The sequence below is a fragment of the Thalassophryne amazonica genome, chromosome 8, assembly GCF_902500255.1.
Source record: "Thalassophryne amazonica chromosome 8, fThaAma1.1, whole genome shotgun sequence".
NCBI lineage: Eukaryota > Metazoa > Chordata > Actinopteri > Batrachoidiformes > Batrachoididae > Thalassophryne > Thalassophryne amazonica.
This window is the reverse complement of record NC_047110.1, coordinates 80,159,869-80,180,026: the sequence shown is the minus strand read 5'-3', so window position 1 is coordinate 80,180,026 and position 20,158 is coordinate 80,159,869. Positions and strand designations below refer to the sequence as shown.

Sequence of the window (20,158 nt, the reverse complement as noted above, 5' to 3'; positions counted from 1 at the left end):
AATTTTAGAGATATTGTGCAAATGCAAAAAACCAGTCCCACATATTTGTTTAATATGTGCATTGAATGACATATCCTTTATCTGTTTGTAATTTTATATATTCATTACGATTAACAGACTGACCCGTCAGAGGTTGACAGAACAACTGGGGGGGATTTCAAAGTTTTTGTCAAATACAAAAATATTATCAGTAACCACAAGATACTTTCAGAATGACACCAAAAACAGTGTTTCTCTTATAACCATGAAGGCCTGGCAGGCCAACACCATCCACCAGGCCAGAATTATTCTAATTTTTTTTTTTTTTAAATAAACAAATGAAATAGTTGACACATAAATTTGTAAGTCAACTAATCATTTCACACCATTTGCTGCCCTCTCCTCTGGATTGATCTTTGATCGGGCTGATACTGATCGGATTCATTCACGAGGTCATCCTTAATATCTTTCTAACCGATTTCAACAAGTTACTGTACACTTACAGTATCACCTTGAGCTACTCATGTTTGAGTATTCTTTCTGAATGAGCAAAGATTTTGGCTGCAATTACAGATTTTCCTTTCTATACAAAATCCATCAGGCATCAAAAGAAGAGCTCCAATCCCACAAAACCTCCCGAAAACCAGATGTGTTGATGGTTCACTTCTTACCTCAAACACTTCAGCGCTCATTTGGCTCGCAGAGCTCCACTGTGCGCTCAGCTGCACAGGGACGGTCTGTCCATCCTCAGTGAGCACGCGCACCCTGACCGTGTTGACCAAAACTGTCACGACACAGAGCCGCTCCTGCTCTACAGGGTTGAACAGAACTGCATACCTGGTCAAAGAGTTGATATTTTTATAGGGTGGGGGAAGACAAAAGCAAAAAAACAAGAAATCAAAAGCTCAGAAGGAGGAAGGCAGCAGACAGGAGGTAGAACAGATAAAAGGCACAAATACCTCGGCCCAGCTGGATCCAGTTCTATTAAAGTGCGCTGTGGCATAGAGTCTTGAGTAGCGCGTCGGTCATCCTACAGAAGGAAAAAGCTGCAAGTCAGAAGACTTACAGCCAACAAAGCTTGCACGAGTCCCATTTAATTTATCATGCAGTGTCAGAAGGTCTGCTTTATTTTATATTTTTACCGTCTCAAAGAAAGGCTCTGTCTGGTAGAAGCGATAAAACTCTTTGTTCTTCATCACCAGGAAATGAGCAGCGTTTATGATTACTCTCTTCAAACCAATGAGTGCACGCAGTAATCTGGCGAGGAAAGAATCACAAGCTCACTGTAGCAGATAGCTCATTATTTTACTTAGCAAAGCAATGTTCAGGCAAGTGAAAAATGGAACCAGAGAACTGAAGTTCTTGAAAATGCAGAATTATTGAGATTTCAATGCATCAAATCACACCTTCGTGTCACTTTTCACATAAACCTCAAATACTTACTTGGTACCGTAGTCAATGACAACATTCTCCTTTGCAGTGCCAGTGATGGCGTCATGATGCTGGAAGAGGCCGACAGACCTCCTTGCATCGACGAGGAGGGCATAATCTGACACCGGGTAGCGTCCTTCCATGCCTGCATGTCGAGCATTCGCCACTGCCAGGCTGTAAAGTATCTCTGCCCCCCTACAGGACATAGAAATCTGTTAGTTTCTAGGGTCAGGAATAAAAACCAACTCTTTGCCCCATATTGGAACAGATTTAAATTACCTAGAACCCCTTAAAACACACACACACACACACCAACTAGATTCTGCTTAATGCAGTGTGCATCCAGAAAGTATTCACAGCACTTCACTTTTTCCATCTTATGTTTGCTTATGTTAGCTTATGTTATGCCTTATTCCAAAATGGATGAAATTCTACACATAATACCCCATAATGAAAATGTGAAAAAACTTTTCTTGACATTGGAAAAATGAATGTAGCAATGTACAGAGACATCCTGGATGAAAACCTGCTCCAGAGCGCTCTTGATCTCAGATTGGGGCGACGCATCTTCTTTCAACAGGACAATGACCCTAAGCACACAACCAAGATATCAAAGGAGTGGCTTCAGGACAACTCTGTGAATGTCCTTGAGTGGTCCAGCCAGAGTCCAGACCTGAATCCAACTGAACATCTCTGGAGAGATCTGAAAATGGCTGTGCACCGACGCTCCCCGTCCAACCTGATGGAGCTTGAGAGGTGCTGCAAAGAGGAATGGGCAAAACTACCCATCGATAGGTGCACCAAGCTTGTGGCATCATATTCAACAAGACATGAGGCTGTAATTGCTGCCAAAGGTGCATCAACAAAGTATTAAGCAAAGGGTGTGAACACTTATGTACGAGTGACTTCTTAGTTTTTTATTTTTAATAAATTTGCAAAAATTTCAAAAACCTTTTTTCATGTTGTTAATATGGGGTGTTTGATTTGATTTACTCCATTCTGGAATAAAGTTATAACATAATGTGGAAAATGTGAAGCTCTGTGAATACTTTCCAGATGCTGGTGTATGCTGGTTTCTAGTTATCACCAATGCCAGAGAAAATCCGTCTGACCTGAGATGTGATTCTATGATGCGGTCAAGGCTCTTGTAAAAGGGCCGAGAAGTGAAATAACCAGTCCAGTAATGGTCTTCACGGTCAGCATAGGAAAAGAAATCTCCACTAAGCACTGGGTAGTCTGCAGGTCTGGATCCCTGGGCCACTCCGTTCACTTTGTATACAGCACTGAAGTAGTCTGTGAGAGTCCCAAACTGAGCCTGTGGAAGCAAAGAGACCTTACTTATAATCAGCAAAGGTGGTGGTGGGGGACATTATGACACATAGTTGCAACAAATCTTTATCAGTAACTTTAACACAAATGCAGGTTTCATTATCACAAAAAAAAGCCTCAAACGAATTTAGAAACTACAGCTGATGTTTTCTCACCTGCACATGCATTTCTGGGTGAGAATTCATGTAGTCAAACAACTTCTGGTAGTTCACGTACTGCTGATCCCATTCCAGAGCCTTATCATATCGAAAGTCATCCCCTAAAGGAATAAGGACTACCTTGCTGCGGTAAAGTTTGGACTTTTTGCGGTACTGGTCCAACAACAGCTGTGCCCTGTTTGAGAAAGAAGAGGTGGCAGGGGGAAAGAATTCAATAGAAAGCTATTTCCTGACATTCAACTAGTCCTGCTTTGCATATTCAATCCTGAGGAAATTACAGTGACCTCAAAAAGAGAAATGGTATTAATCTAGAGGTATTTTCCATTAGCTGCAGAAAAATATTCTGTGAAAAGCCATAGAGTTCCCCTCAAAGCTGCAGCACGATGCACAACTACCTGTACTTTTCATTGTTCAGCATCCATCAAGTCCACAGAATATTCTTGAGTCCTGTATAACAACTACCCAGGCAGATGACCAGCCCATCCTCACCTCTTGAAAATAACATCTGCCACAACCAAGTGAAGTGTGGGCATCCCCTTGGCCTTCTCAAGTCTTTGGGAGCCTCAGCACTGAGGCAGCTACATGCTGGATCATGCACAGACAAATACACCACATGTCCAAAGTCACAACCATACAGTAAGACGGGAAGCATAAGGACCCTAAAGACTTGGACTTTCGTTCTCTTGCAAACATGTTGGCATCAGCAAACACCTCTATCCTGTGACCTCAAGACTGTCAGCTCTTCACAGGTATTACTCAATATAAACGCCACTGCTGAAATAAATGAGTGTGTCTACAAGTTCAACACATACAATTGCACTTCTGGTGGCCAAGTGCAGGAAGTCACTGAAAGCAAGGATCTTGGTCTTGACCCGGGACAATCCACCAACCCAGACACACACCCACAAAGCATGGAAATGAGAGTGTTTAACGCAGTTCATAAGTGGCCAACACACAAAACTGACTTATCGGTGGTAGGCACAGCTAACCAAAACGTTAGCTTCGATAACCGTTAATTAACTGAAAAGTTACCTTTTAGCGAATGTGTGGCAATTGGTATTCACACTGCCATTAACACTGTCATCTACTGGATGGGAGTGTGAATACCAATTGCCACACACTCGCTATTAAGACCTGAATTACTTAAACAGAATTTTCAGTTTTCAAATTGCCTTTTTTTTTCAAATGAAAAAAATGACATATTTACAAATACAGATTTGAAAAACTAACATACATTACAGTAACGTGTGTGCTGGTTTTTACATATATATATAAACCAACCAACCACTGATGACAAGAAGCTAATTTTCCCATAATGCCTTTTGGCATGTGTCTGTAAACACTCAAACATTCAAAAATAGTGCATTACTTTAAAACTAAAACATATACCTGATATTTTCACTTTGAAAAAAATGACAGAGGTGACTTAATTTTGATAACTTTTCCGGAATTAGTTTGTTAAAAATTCAAAACTGCCTTGTTGTGCATGTCTGCAAGACTGTAGGGCTGTGAAAATAAATGATTTTTTTTCCCCCTTCCTTTCTCTCTAATAGCCATGTCTCCTCTGCTGGCAGAGGATTGAGCTCTACCTCTCACAGCTGTCTGTCTGATACAAAACACTGAACAGACAGGAACTAAAATGTATGATTTCAGGCTTTACAAATGTTTAACTGTTGAGCTTTATTCACTATGATAAGATGTTGCGGTCTAAAAATTATTGGAACTAAATTTAGCAGACGTTAATTGGTCCGTTGATGGTTTTCAAAGTTAGCTGAAAAGCTAATCAGCTAACAAAAAAAGTTACATTCGCTAATTAGCGGTTAGCGGAACTGTGCCCACCACTGATTGTTATACATTTGATACATAAAAGAAATGTGTTGAATTGGTTCAGGGTTTGTTTTTCCTCTCTTCTATTTTATATATATATATATATATATATATAAACATAACACTGGAAGAGAAGAGCACATCTTTACTGCCCTGTACAACTTTTGTCTTCGAAGAATTTTTAGCCACAAAGCTGTGGAAGACAGTGTATTTATTAATTATCCATACATCCCTATCATGTATAAAACTTAGCAGAATGAACATTTATATTTTCAGGGCTTTGAGAAAAATAGTGCAGCTGGTAATGACCCACATTGCATAAATAATCAAAATGAGTTAACTAGATGTAACATTTATTTTTCACAAGAAGCAGCCAAATTCATTGTTGACTTTAAGCCCTTTTCACACCGGGGCTGCTTCCAGTTGCGTCGTGTATCATGACGACACCGTGTGGAAGCAACCTAGCACCGAGACGATGCAGCTCAATGCCATGACAGTGCGAGGGACACAAAGGATGAAGCAAATCGGACGCCAAAAATTACACTTTTAATTTTTGTTTGCGTCCTGCGCTCAACGCAGAAATTAAGTGGTTTCAGCGCAACTCAGAGCAACAGGACGGTACTCAGCGTGACTGGAAGCCACACCCTCACAACACAACCTTACCCAATGCCAATTTATGATTCCTGCTGTGTTCCATTGTTCCTGAAGTATAAATCATGCAGGATTGTTTTTATACCGTGTACACAATGCAGTGAAAACTACACGTTCAAAAAGTGCACAGAAAAAAAAAAAAAATGCTGATTGCAGCTCCTTGCTCTTCTCTCACAAAAGTGTATAAATAGAATCCATAAGTCCTGCTTACAGACTGACTGCCAGAGACAGGACATGTCCACATTAAGTATAAGTCCGGACATCTCAACATTTACTCACGAGGAAAGATAAACTATAACAGAACTCAGAGCACAGACCTGCAGCTCAGCACAAGAACAAATACAGTGGTCCCTCGTTTATCGCGGGAGTTACGTTCTAAAAATAGCCCGCGATAGGTGAATTCCGCGAAGTAGCAGCGTTATTTTTTTACAATTATTATAGATGTTTTAAGGCTGTAAAACCCCTCACTACACACATTTTCTCACTTTTCTCTCCTGTGTAAACACTCTCAAAGTTCAAACCTTAGTAGAAAAATAAGTCTAGTATTATATAGAATGAAACCAAAGATCAAAACCTGTTTTCAGGCCCAAACATTTGTTTGAGAAATAAAAATAGAACGTTTTCCTATAAATAATTATGATGGCTTTTAGAACTAACAAATTTAATTTTAACAATCAACCTACGAGGTTGGACACATAAGAAATTATTAATAGTAACTGAGCAGTATTCCTCTGATCGCGTATTCCTCTGATCGCGTATTTTTCCACCTCGGGGCAGGTGTCTTTTTCCGAGTGATATGGGTAGTTGTTGGCGCTTTTTTCTTCTGAGCGAGAAGATTCTTATAAACAGACACACGCAGAACACAATGCACGTGCTTTTTCTTCGCTGCTGGAGTGCTCTGCATCAAAACAGCGAGTGTAGTCTCTGGACCTGTTGCCAGATTTTGGCTGCAACTAAGCACAGCAGACAGTTAAAAAAAGAAGCATGCAAAATTGCACTAAAAAAAAAAATCAGCGAAATAGCGAGACCGCGAAAGGTGAACCGCGATATAGCGAGGGACCACTGTACAACCCCTGGCAATAATTATGGAATCACCGGCCTCGGAGGATGTTCATTCAGTTGTTTAATTTTGTAGAAAAAAAAGCAGATCACAGACATGACACAAAACTAAAGTCATTTCAAATGGCAACTTTCTGGCTTTAAGAAACACTATAAGAAATCAGGAAAAATAATTGTGGCAGTCAGTAACGGTTACTTTTTTAGACCAAGCAGAGGGAAAAAAAATATGGACTCACTCAATTCTGAGGAATAAATTATGGAATCACCCTGTAAATTTTCATCCCCAAAACTAACACCTGCATCAAATCAGATCTGCTCGTTAGTCTGCATCTAAAAAGGAGTGATCACACCTTGGAGAGCTGTTGCACCAAGTGGACTGACATGAATCATGGCTCCAACACGAGAGATGTCAATTGAAACAAAGGAGAGGATGATCAAACTCTTAAAAGAGGGTAAATCATCACGCAGTGTTGCAAAAGATGTTGGTTGTTCACAGTCAGCTGTGTCTAAACTCTGGACCAAATACAAACAACATGGGAAGGTTGTTAAAGGCAAACATACTGGTAGACCAAGGAAGACATCAAAGCGTCAAGACAGAAAACTTAAAGCAATATGTCTCAAAAATCGAAAATGCACAACAAATGAGGAACGAATGGGACGAAACTGGAGTCAACGTCTGTGACCGAACTGTAAGAAACTGCCTAAAGGAAATGGGATTTACATACAGAAAAGCTAAACGAAAGCCATCATTAACACCTAAACAGAAAAAAAACAAGGTTACAATGGGCTAAGGAAAAGCAATCGTGGACTGTGGATGACTGGATGAAAGTCATATTCAGTGATGAATCTCGAATCTGCATTGGGCAAGGTGATGATGCTGGAACTTTTGTTTGGTGCCGTTCCAATGAGATTTATAAAGATGACTGCCTGAAGAGAACATGTAAATTTCCACAGTCATTGATGATATGGGGCTGCATGTCAGGTAAAGGCACTGGGGAGATGGCTGTCATTACATCATCAATAAATGCACAAGTTTACGTTGATATTTTGGACACTTTTCTTATTCCATCAATTGAAAGGATGTTTGGGGATGATGAAATCATTTTTCAAAATGATAATGCATCTTGCCATAGAGCAAAAACTGTGAAAACATTCCTTGCAAAAAGACACATAGGGTCAATGTCATGGCCTGCAAATAGTCCAGATCTTAATCCAATTGAAAATCTTTGGTGGAAGTTGAAGAAAATGGTCCATGACAAGGCTCCAACCTGCAAAGCTGATCCGGCAACAGCAATCAGAGAAAGTTGGAGCCAGATTGATGAAGCGTACTGTTTGTCACTCATTAAGTCCATGCCTCAGAGACTGCAAGCTGTTATAAAAGCCAGAGGTGGTGCAACAAAATACTAGTGATGTGTTGGAGCGTTGTTTTTCATGATTCCATAATTTTTTCCTCAGAATTGAGTGATTCCATATTTTTTTCCCTCTGCTTGGTCTAAAAAAGTAACCGTTACTGACTGCCACAATTTTTTTTTCCGGATTTCTTATAGTGTTTCTTAAAGCCAGAAAGTTGCCATTTGAAATGACTTTAGTTTTGTGTCATGTCTGTGATCTGCTTTTTTTTCTACAAATTTAAACAACTGAATGAACATCCTTCGAGGCCGGTGATTCCATAATTATTGCCAGGGGTTGTATAAACTAAAAGAAAAATCAGAGTGCACAGTCTGGTCGCAGCCAAACTGTGTACTTTGATTCCTCTATGCAGAGAACCTGCAGGCTGCATCCTCACCTCCGCTCTGCCCACACCTGACGCAGATATTCCTGCGTCGTCATGATGCCACAGGAAGCAACTGGAAGCAGCACAGGTGTGAAAGGGGCTTTACAGTTGGAAGTGACAGCTCATGTCATGCTAATTTACCTAATGATACCATGTGCAATAACTGTATCCATTTGCTGCCATGCATCAAGTGAGGCCTACAAAAGCCCTGATGCTGACTTGTGCTGCTACTTATCCACCAGATTCTGCAGCATGAAAAGGAGTCCACAACTCCTCGTGGACAGAAGGCCAGGCCATCGCATGTTGCCTTCCCAACCAAGGCCAACGCAGGAGAAGTGTCTTGTCCGAGGACACAGACAGGTAGCACTGCCGGTAAATGAAAAATTGTTTGTGGACTCTCTGCTAATGTAACATTTGTTAATGTCATTTACAGCAAACGATGTTAAGCTCTCAAAGTGCTTGCGTTTCAGATACACAAACCAGTGGTTTCAGTGCACGCACGTGATTATGTGCTCATACAGCAGAGAGGGGTGGAGGAGGAGCTGGCTGACTAACTGGGATGCTATTTATAAGAAATGCAAAAGTATTTTCAGCTCATTATCGTCATGGTCAAGGGAGTTGATGGTAAACAGATTTTGCATCACCATGATCTGAAAAATTGCAGCATTTTTCAAAATCATTTTTGGTAATTTTGACAGTATCATGATTCACAACAAACCTATTAAAAGTAACAAGCTTTATTTCATAATTAAAGCCCAAGCAGCCACACTACAGATGGCCCAGAGGCAACACACAGTTCCAAACTAACCTCTCTGCTACATTTGCCTCCACCACAGCTTTCGGCGGCACTTTCCAGGGACAGTTTATTCGACCACCTGGTAACCTCTTGAAGTCAAACTGGCAACAGATCTTGGGGTCAGGCCCACAGGTGTGAGGCACGTCGTAGCTGTAGAACGGCATCATGTGGCAAAAGATGTCTGTGCTCGATGCAGTGTCTGTCCAGTCAGCAAAGTCAAAAGAAAGCACTCGTTTAACAGCCAGTTGGAGCTGTTTTTAATAGACCAGAAGGCAATAAAACCACAAAACATATGGCACCAGTAATAAATAAGTTTAATTACATAATTAATCTCCACATGCACCAAATATTACAAAATGATTATGTCTGACAGCAATCTTCAGCAGAGACGGAATTAAATGAGGGGGTGGATTGAAAGTAGCACTCAGAAGTAATTACACAATGGCTGTCCTTTCAAAAATGCCGTTCCTTACAAATAAGCAAGAGAAGAGTAGTGTGACTCATTCTGAATTGATCTGAATAAAGGTTAGCACATGAATTGATGGTTGTAATCCACTCACCCCAGGCCTGCCGCCACATGAACTCCAGGCTGCGTGTTGAAGCAAAGTGCTTTTTGATGGAGTAGTGAACCCGCTGGATCAGCATACTAGTCAAGTTGGCCCTCTTCAAGATGTAAGGCATAGTAGCACTGTGACCAAAAGGGTCTACAGCCCACCCACTGCGAGGAGTTATACCTACAACCGCATGCAGAAAGCCGGTACAATTCATATCAGCAGGTACAGCAAAGTGTTTCGTCACCAACTGGCAACAGAGTAAAAGGATACAATAAGTGATGGAAAGTTCAAATTTCAAAGCCAATGACCCTACAAGGACTGGTGTGGTGGGAAAACAGGCAGAGTACTTAAAAGGCTACACAAAGATGACTGAAAATACATGAGAAACCCTCAAAGAACAATTTTATTAATTTACTTATTTTTACCTAAATTCCTCTCCAGCCACTGATGTCCCTCAATTAACTGGTCTATCATGGCAAAATAATGAACATTGGCTTCATCTGTCATCACCCAACCACCTGTCACTATCTCCAACTGTCCTCCAAGGATCAGTCTGTTGAACAGAAAATTAAGAAGGCAGGGTGAGGATAATCCTTTCTTAAAAATACCAAATACGATGCATATTTGCACACATCTACTTTTTAAACGAAGAGATGGTACAAAATGTTTAAAACATGAAGTGCATTTAAGGCATGCAGGAATCATGGTAATCCAATGTGGCACATTTGGAGAAGAACTGAAATGCAGCTCACTTGCGCATGGCCTCTTGTTTATGTACATCTGCAGTCTCCCACCACTTCGAAAAAAATGAAATCTCAGACCAGATGAACTTCCGGCGGGGGTCCTCAGCCAGCTTCACCACCATGTTGTTTAAAATGTGCTGTGTCTGGTCTGTGAAGTACTTGTCGAAAGTCTTGATCCAACCTGACATAGCAAGCAAATGAACACTCGGATAACCAGAATGCACATATTTGTATCAAAAAAATCTCAGCACGGATGTGTACCCAATGAATACAAGCATTACATCTGCCTAACTTTTTCCTGTGTGCAGAATTTACTTTCTTCCAAGCAACTTTAGCAAAGGGCCAGCTGTTGTGAGTTCAGCCCATGTACACAGCGCTGTGAAGGTCAGGCTGTTTGAATCTCTTTGCCTTTAGATATATCTAAACTAGAAGAACATAATTATGTTCCACTTAAAGAAATTACAGAAGATATTAACAGATGGAGCTTAATCCCTTATCTAAAATATCAGTTCTCGTACAGATTCAATAAAAATGAACATTTTACCTAGACTTTTATATTTATGTATTACACTCTGTACCAGTTGCAAATCCAATATTATTATTATCATTATTATTATTTAATATTTCAGGGAGTGGGATAGCTGACAGGTCAGGCGTCGAAGAGATTCTGGCAAACCGTCCGACGCCTCATGAAGCGGAAGCAGCTCTCCACCAGCACTGTTTACGGTGCGGGTGGGGAGCTGTTAACCCTGACTGGGGATGTTGTCAGGCGGTGGAAGGAATACTTCGAGGATCTCCTCAATCCCATCGTCACGTCTTCCGAAGAGGAAGCAGAGACTGGGGACTCAGAAGCGGACTCATCCATTACCCAGGCCGAAGTCACCGAGGTGGTTAGAAAGCTCCTCGGTGGCAAGGCTCCTGGGGCGGATGAAATCCGTCCTGAGTACCTTAAGTCTCTGGATGTTGTGGGACTGTCTTGGCTGACACGCCTCTGCAACATCGGGTGGCGATCGGGGACAGTGCCTCTGGATTGGCAGACCGGGGTTGTGGTCCCTCTGTTTAAGAAGGGGGATCGGAGGGTGTGTTCCATCTAAAGGGGGATCACACTCCTCAGCCTCCCCGGTAAGGTCTATTCCAGGGTACTGGAGAGGAGAATTCAACCGATGGTCGAACCTCGGATTCAGGAGGAGCAGTGTGGTTTTCGTCCTGGTCACGGCAGACTGGACCAGCTATACATGCTCCATCGGGTGCTCGAGGGTTCATGGGAGTTCACACAACCAGTTCACGTGTATTGTGGATCTGGAGAAGGCGTTCGACCGTGTCCCTCCTGTAGGGGGTGCTTCGGGAGTACAGGGTCCGGGGTCCTTTGCAAAGGGCTATCCGGTCCCTGTACGACCGCAGCAGGAGCTTGGTTCGCATTGCCGGTAGTAAGTCAAACCTGTTTCCAGTGCACGTTGGCCTCCGCCAGGGCTGCCCTTTGTCACCGGTTCTGTTCATTATTTTTATGGACAGAATTTCTAGGGGCAGCCAGGATGTAGAGGGGGTCTGGTTTGGGAACCACAGAATCTCGTCTCTGCTGTTTGCGGACAATGTGGTTCTGTTGGCTTCATCAAATCAGGACCTTCAGCATGCACTGGGGCGGTTTGCAGCCGAGTGTGAAGCGTCCGGGATGAAGATCAGCACCTCCAAATCCGAGGCCATGGTTCTCGACCGGAAAAAGGTGCTTTTCCCTCTTCAGGTCGGTGGAGTGTCCTTGCCTCAAATGGAGGAGTTTAAGTATCTCGGGGTCTTGTTCACGAGTGAGGGACGGATGGAGCGTGAGATCAATAGACGGATCGGTGCAGTGTCTGCAGTGATGCGGTCGCTGTATCGGACTGTCGTGGTGAAGAGAGAGCTGAGTAGGGGGGCAAAGCTCTCGATTTACCGATCGATCTACGTTCCGATCCTCACCTATGGTCATGAGATTTGGCTCATGACCGAAAGAACGAGATCGCGAGTACAAGCGGCCGAGATGAGTTTCCTCCGCAGGGTGGCTGGGCGCTCCCTTAGAGATAGGGTGAGGAGCTCGGTCACTCGGGAGGAGCTCGGAGTCGAGCCGCTGCTCCTCCACGTCGAAAGGAGTCAGTTGAGGTGGCTCGGGCATCTTTTCCGGATGCACGTCCCATTGGGAGGAGGCCCCGGGGAAGACCAAGGACACGTTGGAGGGACTATATCTCTCGGCTGGCTTGGGAACGCCTTGGGGTTCCCCCGGAGGAGCTGGGGGAGGTGTGTGTGGATCGGGAGGTCTGGGAGGCTTTGCTTGAGCTGCTGCCCCCGCGACCCGATAAAGCGGAAGAAAATGGATGGATGGATGGGATATAATCCTATTAAGATTTATATGGGCTGGGAAAAAAGATAAGAATTAAATACAAAACTTTACAATTATCAAAGGAGAAAGGTGGATTACCCCTTCTCTGTTTTAGGGACTATTATAGGGCAGCCCAAATCCGGCCATGAGTTGGGTGGTGTACACCAATTTATAGATCAAAATTTTGGAGAGACGTCCATGGGGTCCTGTTTTTAAGAAGAAAATGTATTTAAATTTTAAAATCATGTATCTTGGTGATCTAGAGGGACTTGAATATTCAAAGCTGGATAAATACCAGCTGAGTGTCATTAATTAGATGCAAAAAAAAAAAAAAAAAAAAAACTTTGACCAGAAAATGGCTTAAGAAATACAAACAATGAATGAGTGGATTGATATAGTCTATAAACACATTTATATATATATATATATATATATATATATATATATACCCTCTGGGGCCGACGTCATCTACGACGGCTGGGACCAAGCTTTACTAAATTATAAATAACTTTTTAATGATATGAGATAGAAATGATATATTAATCTCGGCTACGCCTCATCCAATATAACTTTTCTTCATCCAATATTTCTCTATGTTGGGCTCCTTACATCCATTATTTGTATTATATAACCCCTGGCAAAAATTATGGAATCACCAGCCTCGGAGGATGTTCATTCAGTTGTTTAATTTTGTAGAAAAAAGCAAATCACAGACATGACACAAAACTAAAGTCATTTCAAATGGCAACTTTCTGGCTTTAAGAAACACTATAAGAAATCAGGAAAAAAAATTGTGGTAGTCAGTAACGGTTACTTTTTTAGACCAAGCAGAGGGAAAAAAATATGGAATCACTCAATTCTGAGGAAAAAATTATGGAATCATGAAAAACAAAAGAACGCTCCAACACATCACTAGTATTTTGTTGCACCACCTCTGGCTTTTATAACAGCTTGCAGTCTCTGAGGCATGGACTTAATGAGTGACAAACAGTACTCTTCATCAATCTGGCTCCAACTTTCTCTGACTTTGCTGTTGCCAGATCAGCTTTGCAGGTTGAAGCCTTGTCATGGACCATTTTCTTCAACTTCCACCAAAGATTTTCAATTGGATTAAGATCTGGACTATTTGCAGGCCATGACATTGACCCTATGTGTCTTTTTGCAAGGAATGTTTTCACAGTTTTTGCTCTATGGCAAGATGCATTATCATCTTGAAAAATGATTTCATCATCCCCAAACATCCTTTCAATTGATGGAATAAGAAAAGTGTACAAAATATCAATGTAAACTTGTGCATTTATTGATGATGTAATGACAGCCATCTCCCCAGTGCCTTTACCTGACATGCAGCCCCATATCATCAATGACTGTGGAAATTTACATGTTCTCTTCAGGCAGTCATCTTTATAAATTGGAACGGCACCAAACAAAAGTTCCAGCATCATCACCTTGCCCAATGCAGATTCGAGATTCATCACTGAATGTGACTTTCATCCAGTCATCCACAGTCCACGACTGCTTTTCCTTAGCCCATTGTAACCTTGTTTTTTTTCTGTTTAGGTGTTAATGATGGCTTTTGTTTAGCTTTTCTGTATGTAAATCCCATTTCCTTTAGGCGGTTTCTTACAGTTCGGTCACAGACGTTGACTACAGTTTCCTCCCATTCGTTCCTCATTTGTTTTGTTGTGCATTTTCGATTTTTGAGATATATTGCTTTAAGTTTTCTGTCTTGATGCTTTGATGTCTTCCTTGGTCTACCAGTATGTTTGCCTTTAACAACCTTCCCATGTTGTTTGTATTTGGTCCAGAGTTTAGACACAGCTGACTGTGAACAACCAACATCTTTTGCAACACTGCGTGATGATTTACCCTCTTTTAAGAGTTTGATAATCCTCTCCTTTGTTTCAATTGACATCTCTCGTGTTGGAGCCATGATTCATGTCAGTCCACTTGGTGCAACAGCTCTCCAAGGTGTGATCACTCCTTTTTAGATGCAGACTAACGAGCAGATCTGATTTGATGCAGGTGTTAGTTTGGGGGATGAAAATTTACAGGGTGATTCCATAATTTATTCTTCAGAATTGAGTGAGTCCATATTTTTTTCCCCTCTGCTTGGTCTAAAAAAGTAACCGTTACTGACTGCCACAATTTTTTTTCTTGATTTCTTATAGTGTTTCTTAAAGCCAGGAAGTTGCCATTTGAAATGACTTTAGTTTTGTGTCATGTCTGTGATCTGCTTTTTTTCTACAAAATTAAACAACTGAATGAACATCCTCTGAGGCCGGTGATTCCATAATTTTTGCCAGGGGTTATATAATACATATAATGGATGTAAGGAGTCCAACATAGAGAAATATTGGATGAAGAAAAGTTATATTGGACGAGGCATAGCCGAGATTAATATATCATTTCTATCTCATATCATTAAAAAGTTATTTACAATTTAGTAAAGCTTGGTCCCAGCCGTCGTAGATGACAACGTCGGCCCCAGAGGGTTAACAAATTACCAACAACAAGGCGGCATACAGAAAAGAGGTGGAGCAACTGGCAGTGTAGTGCACAATAGGGATATAACTTTTTGTTTTCCCTCAAAAACAATTCCCTGTATCTTATTTAGATATTTAGAGCTTGAATGCATAAGGAACTCGAGTGAATTCACTTTTGAGCTCTCTTTAAAACATTCACCCATGAACCCATGTTTGTACTCTTATGCAGAACCTGTTTGAATATGGGCAAGGTTGCATACCATTCTTAGCTTTCAATAAATTCTTGGCATTTGTAAAACATGAGTGGTGATTAGAGTAATCATGCCGTTTTCCTTTTTTGTTTATTTTTCAGCCAGGGTTCTAGTTTTTCGAAATCCACCCAAATGCAACAGAGTATAAAAATTTCAAAGTTAGTCATGGTTGAATTTTATTTTATTTTTAAATCAAATACAAAAATAAAAAACATTGATTTTCAATGTTTTCTAGCAAAAGTTCATCAGAATATGATACAAGACAAGGTTGTAAAAAAGTTGTACCCCTAGTGCACAACACATAAGCTCACCCTAAACACCAACAAGATGGTAACAAACATTAGGTCTAGTCGCCAGCCCCATCTCCCACTGACCATCAATGGCTCTCAGGTGGAGAGGGTACAGAGCACCAAATTCCATGTAACAGACTAGCTGACTCCCAGAGACACATCATGGCTGTCTTTAAGAAGGCCCAGCAGCATCTTCACTCCCTCTGCAGACTTAAGGCAGACCTCCCCATCACATGTTAACACTCTCACCTATTGCACCTCATTGTGGTATGGTAACAACACAACAGAGGAATAATGCAATCTCAGCAAAATAATGAACAGCTGAGACAAAAAAAAAAAAATGAGTCATCGGTGTCTCTCTGCCACATCTGCAGGACATCTACACAGAGCGCTGTGTGCGCAGATTATATACTACAGGACTCCACTCATCTTTCTCATGGCATGTTCACTCTCATGCTGTCAGGAAGATTCAGGAGCATGAGAATAAGGATTATTGGCCTGTTAAACAGCGTTTTCCCCACACACAGTGATCAGACTGCTGAATCAGAGAACTAAATGGACTCTTACAGTATTTATTAACTAGACTCTTATCTATTTATGGTTTTATATAAACTGTTATCTTTAATTCTCTCACATTTTAACTTATTCCTGCACACTTTTATCATTAGAGCACTTTGTTTTTACTGTGCACTGATATACTAGCAGTGGCTGTGTGAAACAATTTCATTTTTATGGGAACATAAAAATGACAATAATAAACTATCTATCTATCCTGGTACTTTGAGAATACTGTGATCTGATATAGACCCCTAGCTGAGTGAAATCTGACATTCCATTGCTGATCAAGTCATAGAAACATGAGAAAAATATATACTTAGATGCACTGGCGCATCCATGGACCTCAGAAGCTTAAGTCTCCTATCGGATTACTCCTAAAAAGCAGCAAGTTTTTCTATTTCAATACAGAAGAGACTATTTTTAAATCAACACCGTTTCTTGAGGAAAAGGTTTGATTAAACAGACTTGAATCACAAGACATATTCGAGATTAGACTGTCCCAGGACATATAACCTGGATAAGTTTCCAGCTTTTCTTTGTAGTTTAACTTGAACAAAGTTTTAGTCATGAATTGCAACTCACCTGGATCGTTATGGGAGTGGGGTACCACAAACACTTGCAGAGGCTCACTGTCCCACTCTTCACTGTCATAAGTAATGTCAAAGCCCTGCTTCCACACTCCCCCATCAGGGTTATCAAATTTCAGGAGGGAGTACACATCCACCATCTAAAAAAAAAAACACAGACTCAGTAACTTCACGAGATACAGTCTATAATATCGGCAACAACTGCAACTTGGCAAAGATGATACAATGCATGCTTTTTGTCCTATGCAATAAATAACTCAGGACAAAAACGACACCTGAACGTCTGTCTGACCACGGCTGCCTGTTGCAAAGTGGCAATCCTGGGGCTTGACAGCAATAAAAGTGGGGCGCCCATCCAAGGGGAGAACCCAAGAACCATTGGCACTCTTGAAAGGCAGGTGGCCACTGGGAGACACAGCTCCTGTGTCTGTGAGCTCCATGACAGAGTCCTTTATGTGGCTAATGATTTGGTGGTTTTCTTCTAGAAGCTGCTCCAGCTGCTCTATTCGATTCTGCAGGACTGAGATCTGGCTCTAAAAGCATACACAAAAATAATGAATCCATTATCTGACAAACTTTTTGTCTGTGATTTAAAAGAGAAAAACTAATCTATCCAAAGAAAGTCCTTTTAAAATGTCTACACTGCAATAATTGCATTACAGTTAACTTCGTATATGAAAAGAATATTTCAAATCTCAAAGTAACAAGCAGATTTTTATTTGATGTTCCCAAATGCATAAATAAGCTCTCAACTCACAGAAACAGAATAAGAATTTGAAACAAACTATGAAAATTAAATCAGAGGAAAGTGAAAAGCATTAACTATACTTTAGACCAGCATTCATGTTCATTTGTTTGATTAGCACTTTACAGATAATAAATATGCAAGTGTCCACAAGAACAACTGCTGAACAAAGTTTGCAGACTAAAAACAACTACCACAATTCTTACCCGTGGAAAGTTCCCACCATTCTGTCTCCTTGCAGGGTCATGCTGGACTCTATCCAGCATCAGGTAAAGTGAGAATACAGCCACACAGAATATGGCCCCGCCACAGACAGTCACCTGTTTCCTCAGCTTCATTCTTCAATACAGTTTCTTTTCTTCTTTATCTTGACCGTAGTATGGGCTTCCCACACAAAGAAATAGTCCTTAAAAAGCTGAATTAATCCTTCGTGTGACTACTGACAGAAAGCAGCCAGCTACAGCAGTATGAATGGTTCAATTCCACATTTACGATGCCTCCAGCTGCCATTCACCATACTGAAGACCACAGTTGAGGGTGCAACAGCAATGGATGCAAGCAGACAGGGCTACTAAATCAGCAATAGCTGGCAAGCAGTCTGTCAGCTCTGGCCAAACCACTGCCACCAGTGGGCTCCTTCAAAGTAGCTCTTGTACTCAACCATCCGAACCTATGACACTGCAGGAAAAGACAGAAAAAAAAGTGCCACACAGAGGGGGAATAAACAGGGACTCTAGTGTCCCTGTAGCATGATGTGCCTTGATGCAGGCGCTCTCTGCTGGTCCAGTTCCCACTGCCAAAGCATCTAATCCTTCAGTACAGCCAGAGTCCCCTTTTTGTCAGTTTGTCTCTGGGACAGTTTACATACTAGGCTGCAACAGTGGAAGTAAGATAGAGAGCAAATTGGCTCAGAAAAGCAGCTTTTTAAAATCCAGCCTCAAGCATGCCCTAGCAGCTCCAGGAATTGCAATGAGACAAATGTTGTTCTTCTCTCAGCTGCATGGTGACAGTGCATATACTTTGGCAGCATAGAAGGCGTGCATCCTTGATAAGTGATGCCAAGTTGGAATCACAGCAGAGGGTCTTCTGTACCTGTTGGGAAAATCTGGGATTAATGAGCAAGAAAACAAAATACATATTACACCTACCTTTGCAGCAGGGAGAAGAGTGCATGTGTAAAATCAAGTTGAAAAAAAAAACAAGATGAGCACAGGGCAGCCATTGTTAAGAGGTGCTTTTGTTTCCTGCTGGGTATAAAACCAACCTGATCATAATCTGCTCTCACTTCTGAGACAGACGATTTTAGAATTACCACAGTGAGGCAGGATAACACAGACCAATATGATCCTGTCTGAAAAGGTAGTATCAATAACACTAAGATTTTGTACAGTTTGTTAGACGAGTAATACATCTGATTTCAAAGTATTTAGCTGCATGTGAAGGCAATCACCTTCAGTTGCCTTGGACAGTAACCCTCAGGTTATTGACACAGGAGTGGAAGTATTGACAAGGTTTAATTCGGGTGACTTCTAGCCAAATTGTTGGCTACCTAGCCTCATAACACTGCCCCGCATGACACTTAAAAAATAAACAACCTCAAATTTAAATATTCAATTATGGAAATGCAAGTCACCTTACAGGGTAAACGAGTTTCTTACTCGGACATTAACGTCACATGTCAAGCTAAACAAGCTAGCGCTAGCTGCCAAATAACACCACGTCATCTTAAAAGCTTTGCGAGCTCACACAAAATTAGCATCAAATTCACGATTAATCAATTTGTCCTACTGTAGATTAACGCGTGAAGAGGGGGTGTCGAAAGCTTTTTATCGGTACGACTGTCTCGGCTGGAAAACATTAAAATAATGCTTGACTGCGATTTCCTGTTTAAATATCCACCCGAACCTCAAATGTCGTCTATTAAAAACCTCAGGTCCCTGGTCTCTGTGACTAAATGGGAAAAAGAAAAGAAGAATCTGCCATTACCAGCCACAGAAGATCAGTCCGAAAAAGAATGTGTGAGCTTTTAGCTCCAGGCAGGAACAAACCGAGCTAACTCGCTGCTGCAAAGCCTTGTGGGAAAAGTGGATCTACGCATCAGTCCCTGATTGGCTAACAGCTCCAGCACATTTCAAAATAAAAGCAACAGCGCTATTTCCAAAAGAAGGCGAGTGAATTTGAGAGAGGAAGCAAACAGGGGACAAATTGCATTTTTTTTAATTACTTTGAATACTTTTAATACACCTAGCAGAATTATGATATCTCCAAGATGTATAAGAATCAAATAAGTGAGGAAACACACTACCTTCTTTCTCAAGGGAATGTTTTTGATGCCAAAAAATGTGTGTTGCTTCAATTAAGGGTCATGGGAAGCTGGAGCCTATCCCAGCAATCATAAGGCATGAGGCGGTGTACACCCTGGACAGGACGCCAATCTGTTGCAGGGCCGCATATAGACAAACAAACATATTCACACCAGACAGTTTAAAGTTTTCAAACCACTTAACCTGCATGTCTTTGGATGTGGGAGGAAACCGGAGCACCTGGAAAGAACCCACGCAAACATGGGGAGTACAAGCAAACTCCACATACA

General features: G+C 41.4%; 1 protein-coding gene across 3 annotated transcripts in view; it reads right to left on the bottom strand.

The window, feature by feature from the left end:
* The window catches only part of man2a2 (mannosidase, alpha, class 2A, member 2), a 28,680-nt gene extending 9,037 nt beyond the window's left edge, over positions 1-19,643 (bottom strand). For 2 of the 3 annotated variants that reach the window (XM_034176828.1, XM_034176830.1), the window contains exons 1-14: positions 19,552-19,643; positions 17,772-18,657; positions 17,096-17,353; positions 16,816-16,960; positions 10,311-10,482; positions 9,984-10,111; positions 9,565-9,738; positions 9,017-9,203; positions 2,895-3,072; positions 2,523-2,725; positions 1,423-1,605; positions 1,122-1,236; positions 939-1,009; positions 651-816 (exon numbers count right to left, since the gene is read on the bottom strand). In XM_034176828.1, coding sequence (XP_034032719.1) covers positions 651-816; positions 939-1,009; positions 1,122-1,236; positions 1,423-1,605; positions 2,523-2,725; positions 2,895-3,072; positions 9,017-9,203; positions 9,565-9,738; positions 9,984-10,111; positions 10,311-10,482; positions 16,816-16,960; positions 17,096-17,353; positions 17,772-17,903 — 2,112 coding nt within the window. In that variant the 5' untranslated portion in view covers positions 17,904-18,657; positions 19,552-19,643. Of the gene's footprint in view, positions 1-650; positions 817-938; positions 1,010-1,121; positions 1,237-1,422; positions 1,606-2,522; positions 2,726-2,894; positions 3,073-9,016; positions 9,204-9,564; positions 9,739-9,983; positions 10,112-10,310; positions 10,483-16,815; positions 16,961-17,095; positions 17,354-17,771; positions 18,713-19,551 lie in introns of those variants that run through there. The other variant, XM_034176829.1, reaches the window with a different exon arrangement.
* Positions 19,644-20,158: the final 515 nt, after the last annotated feature.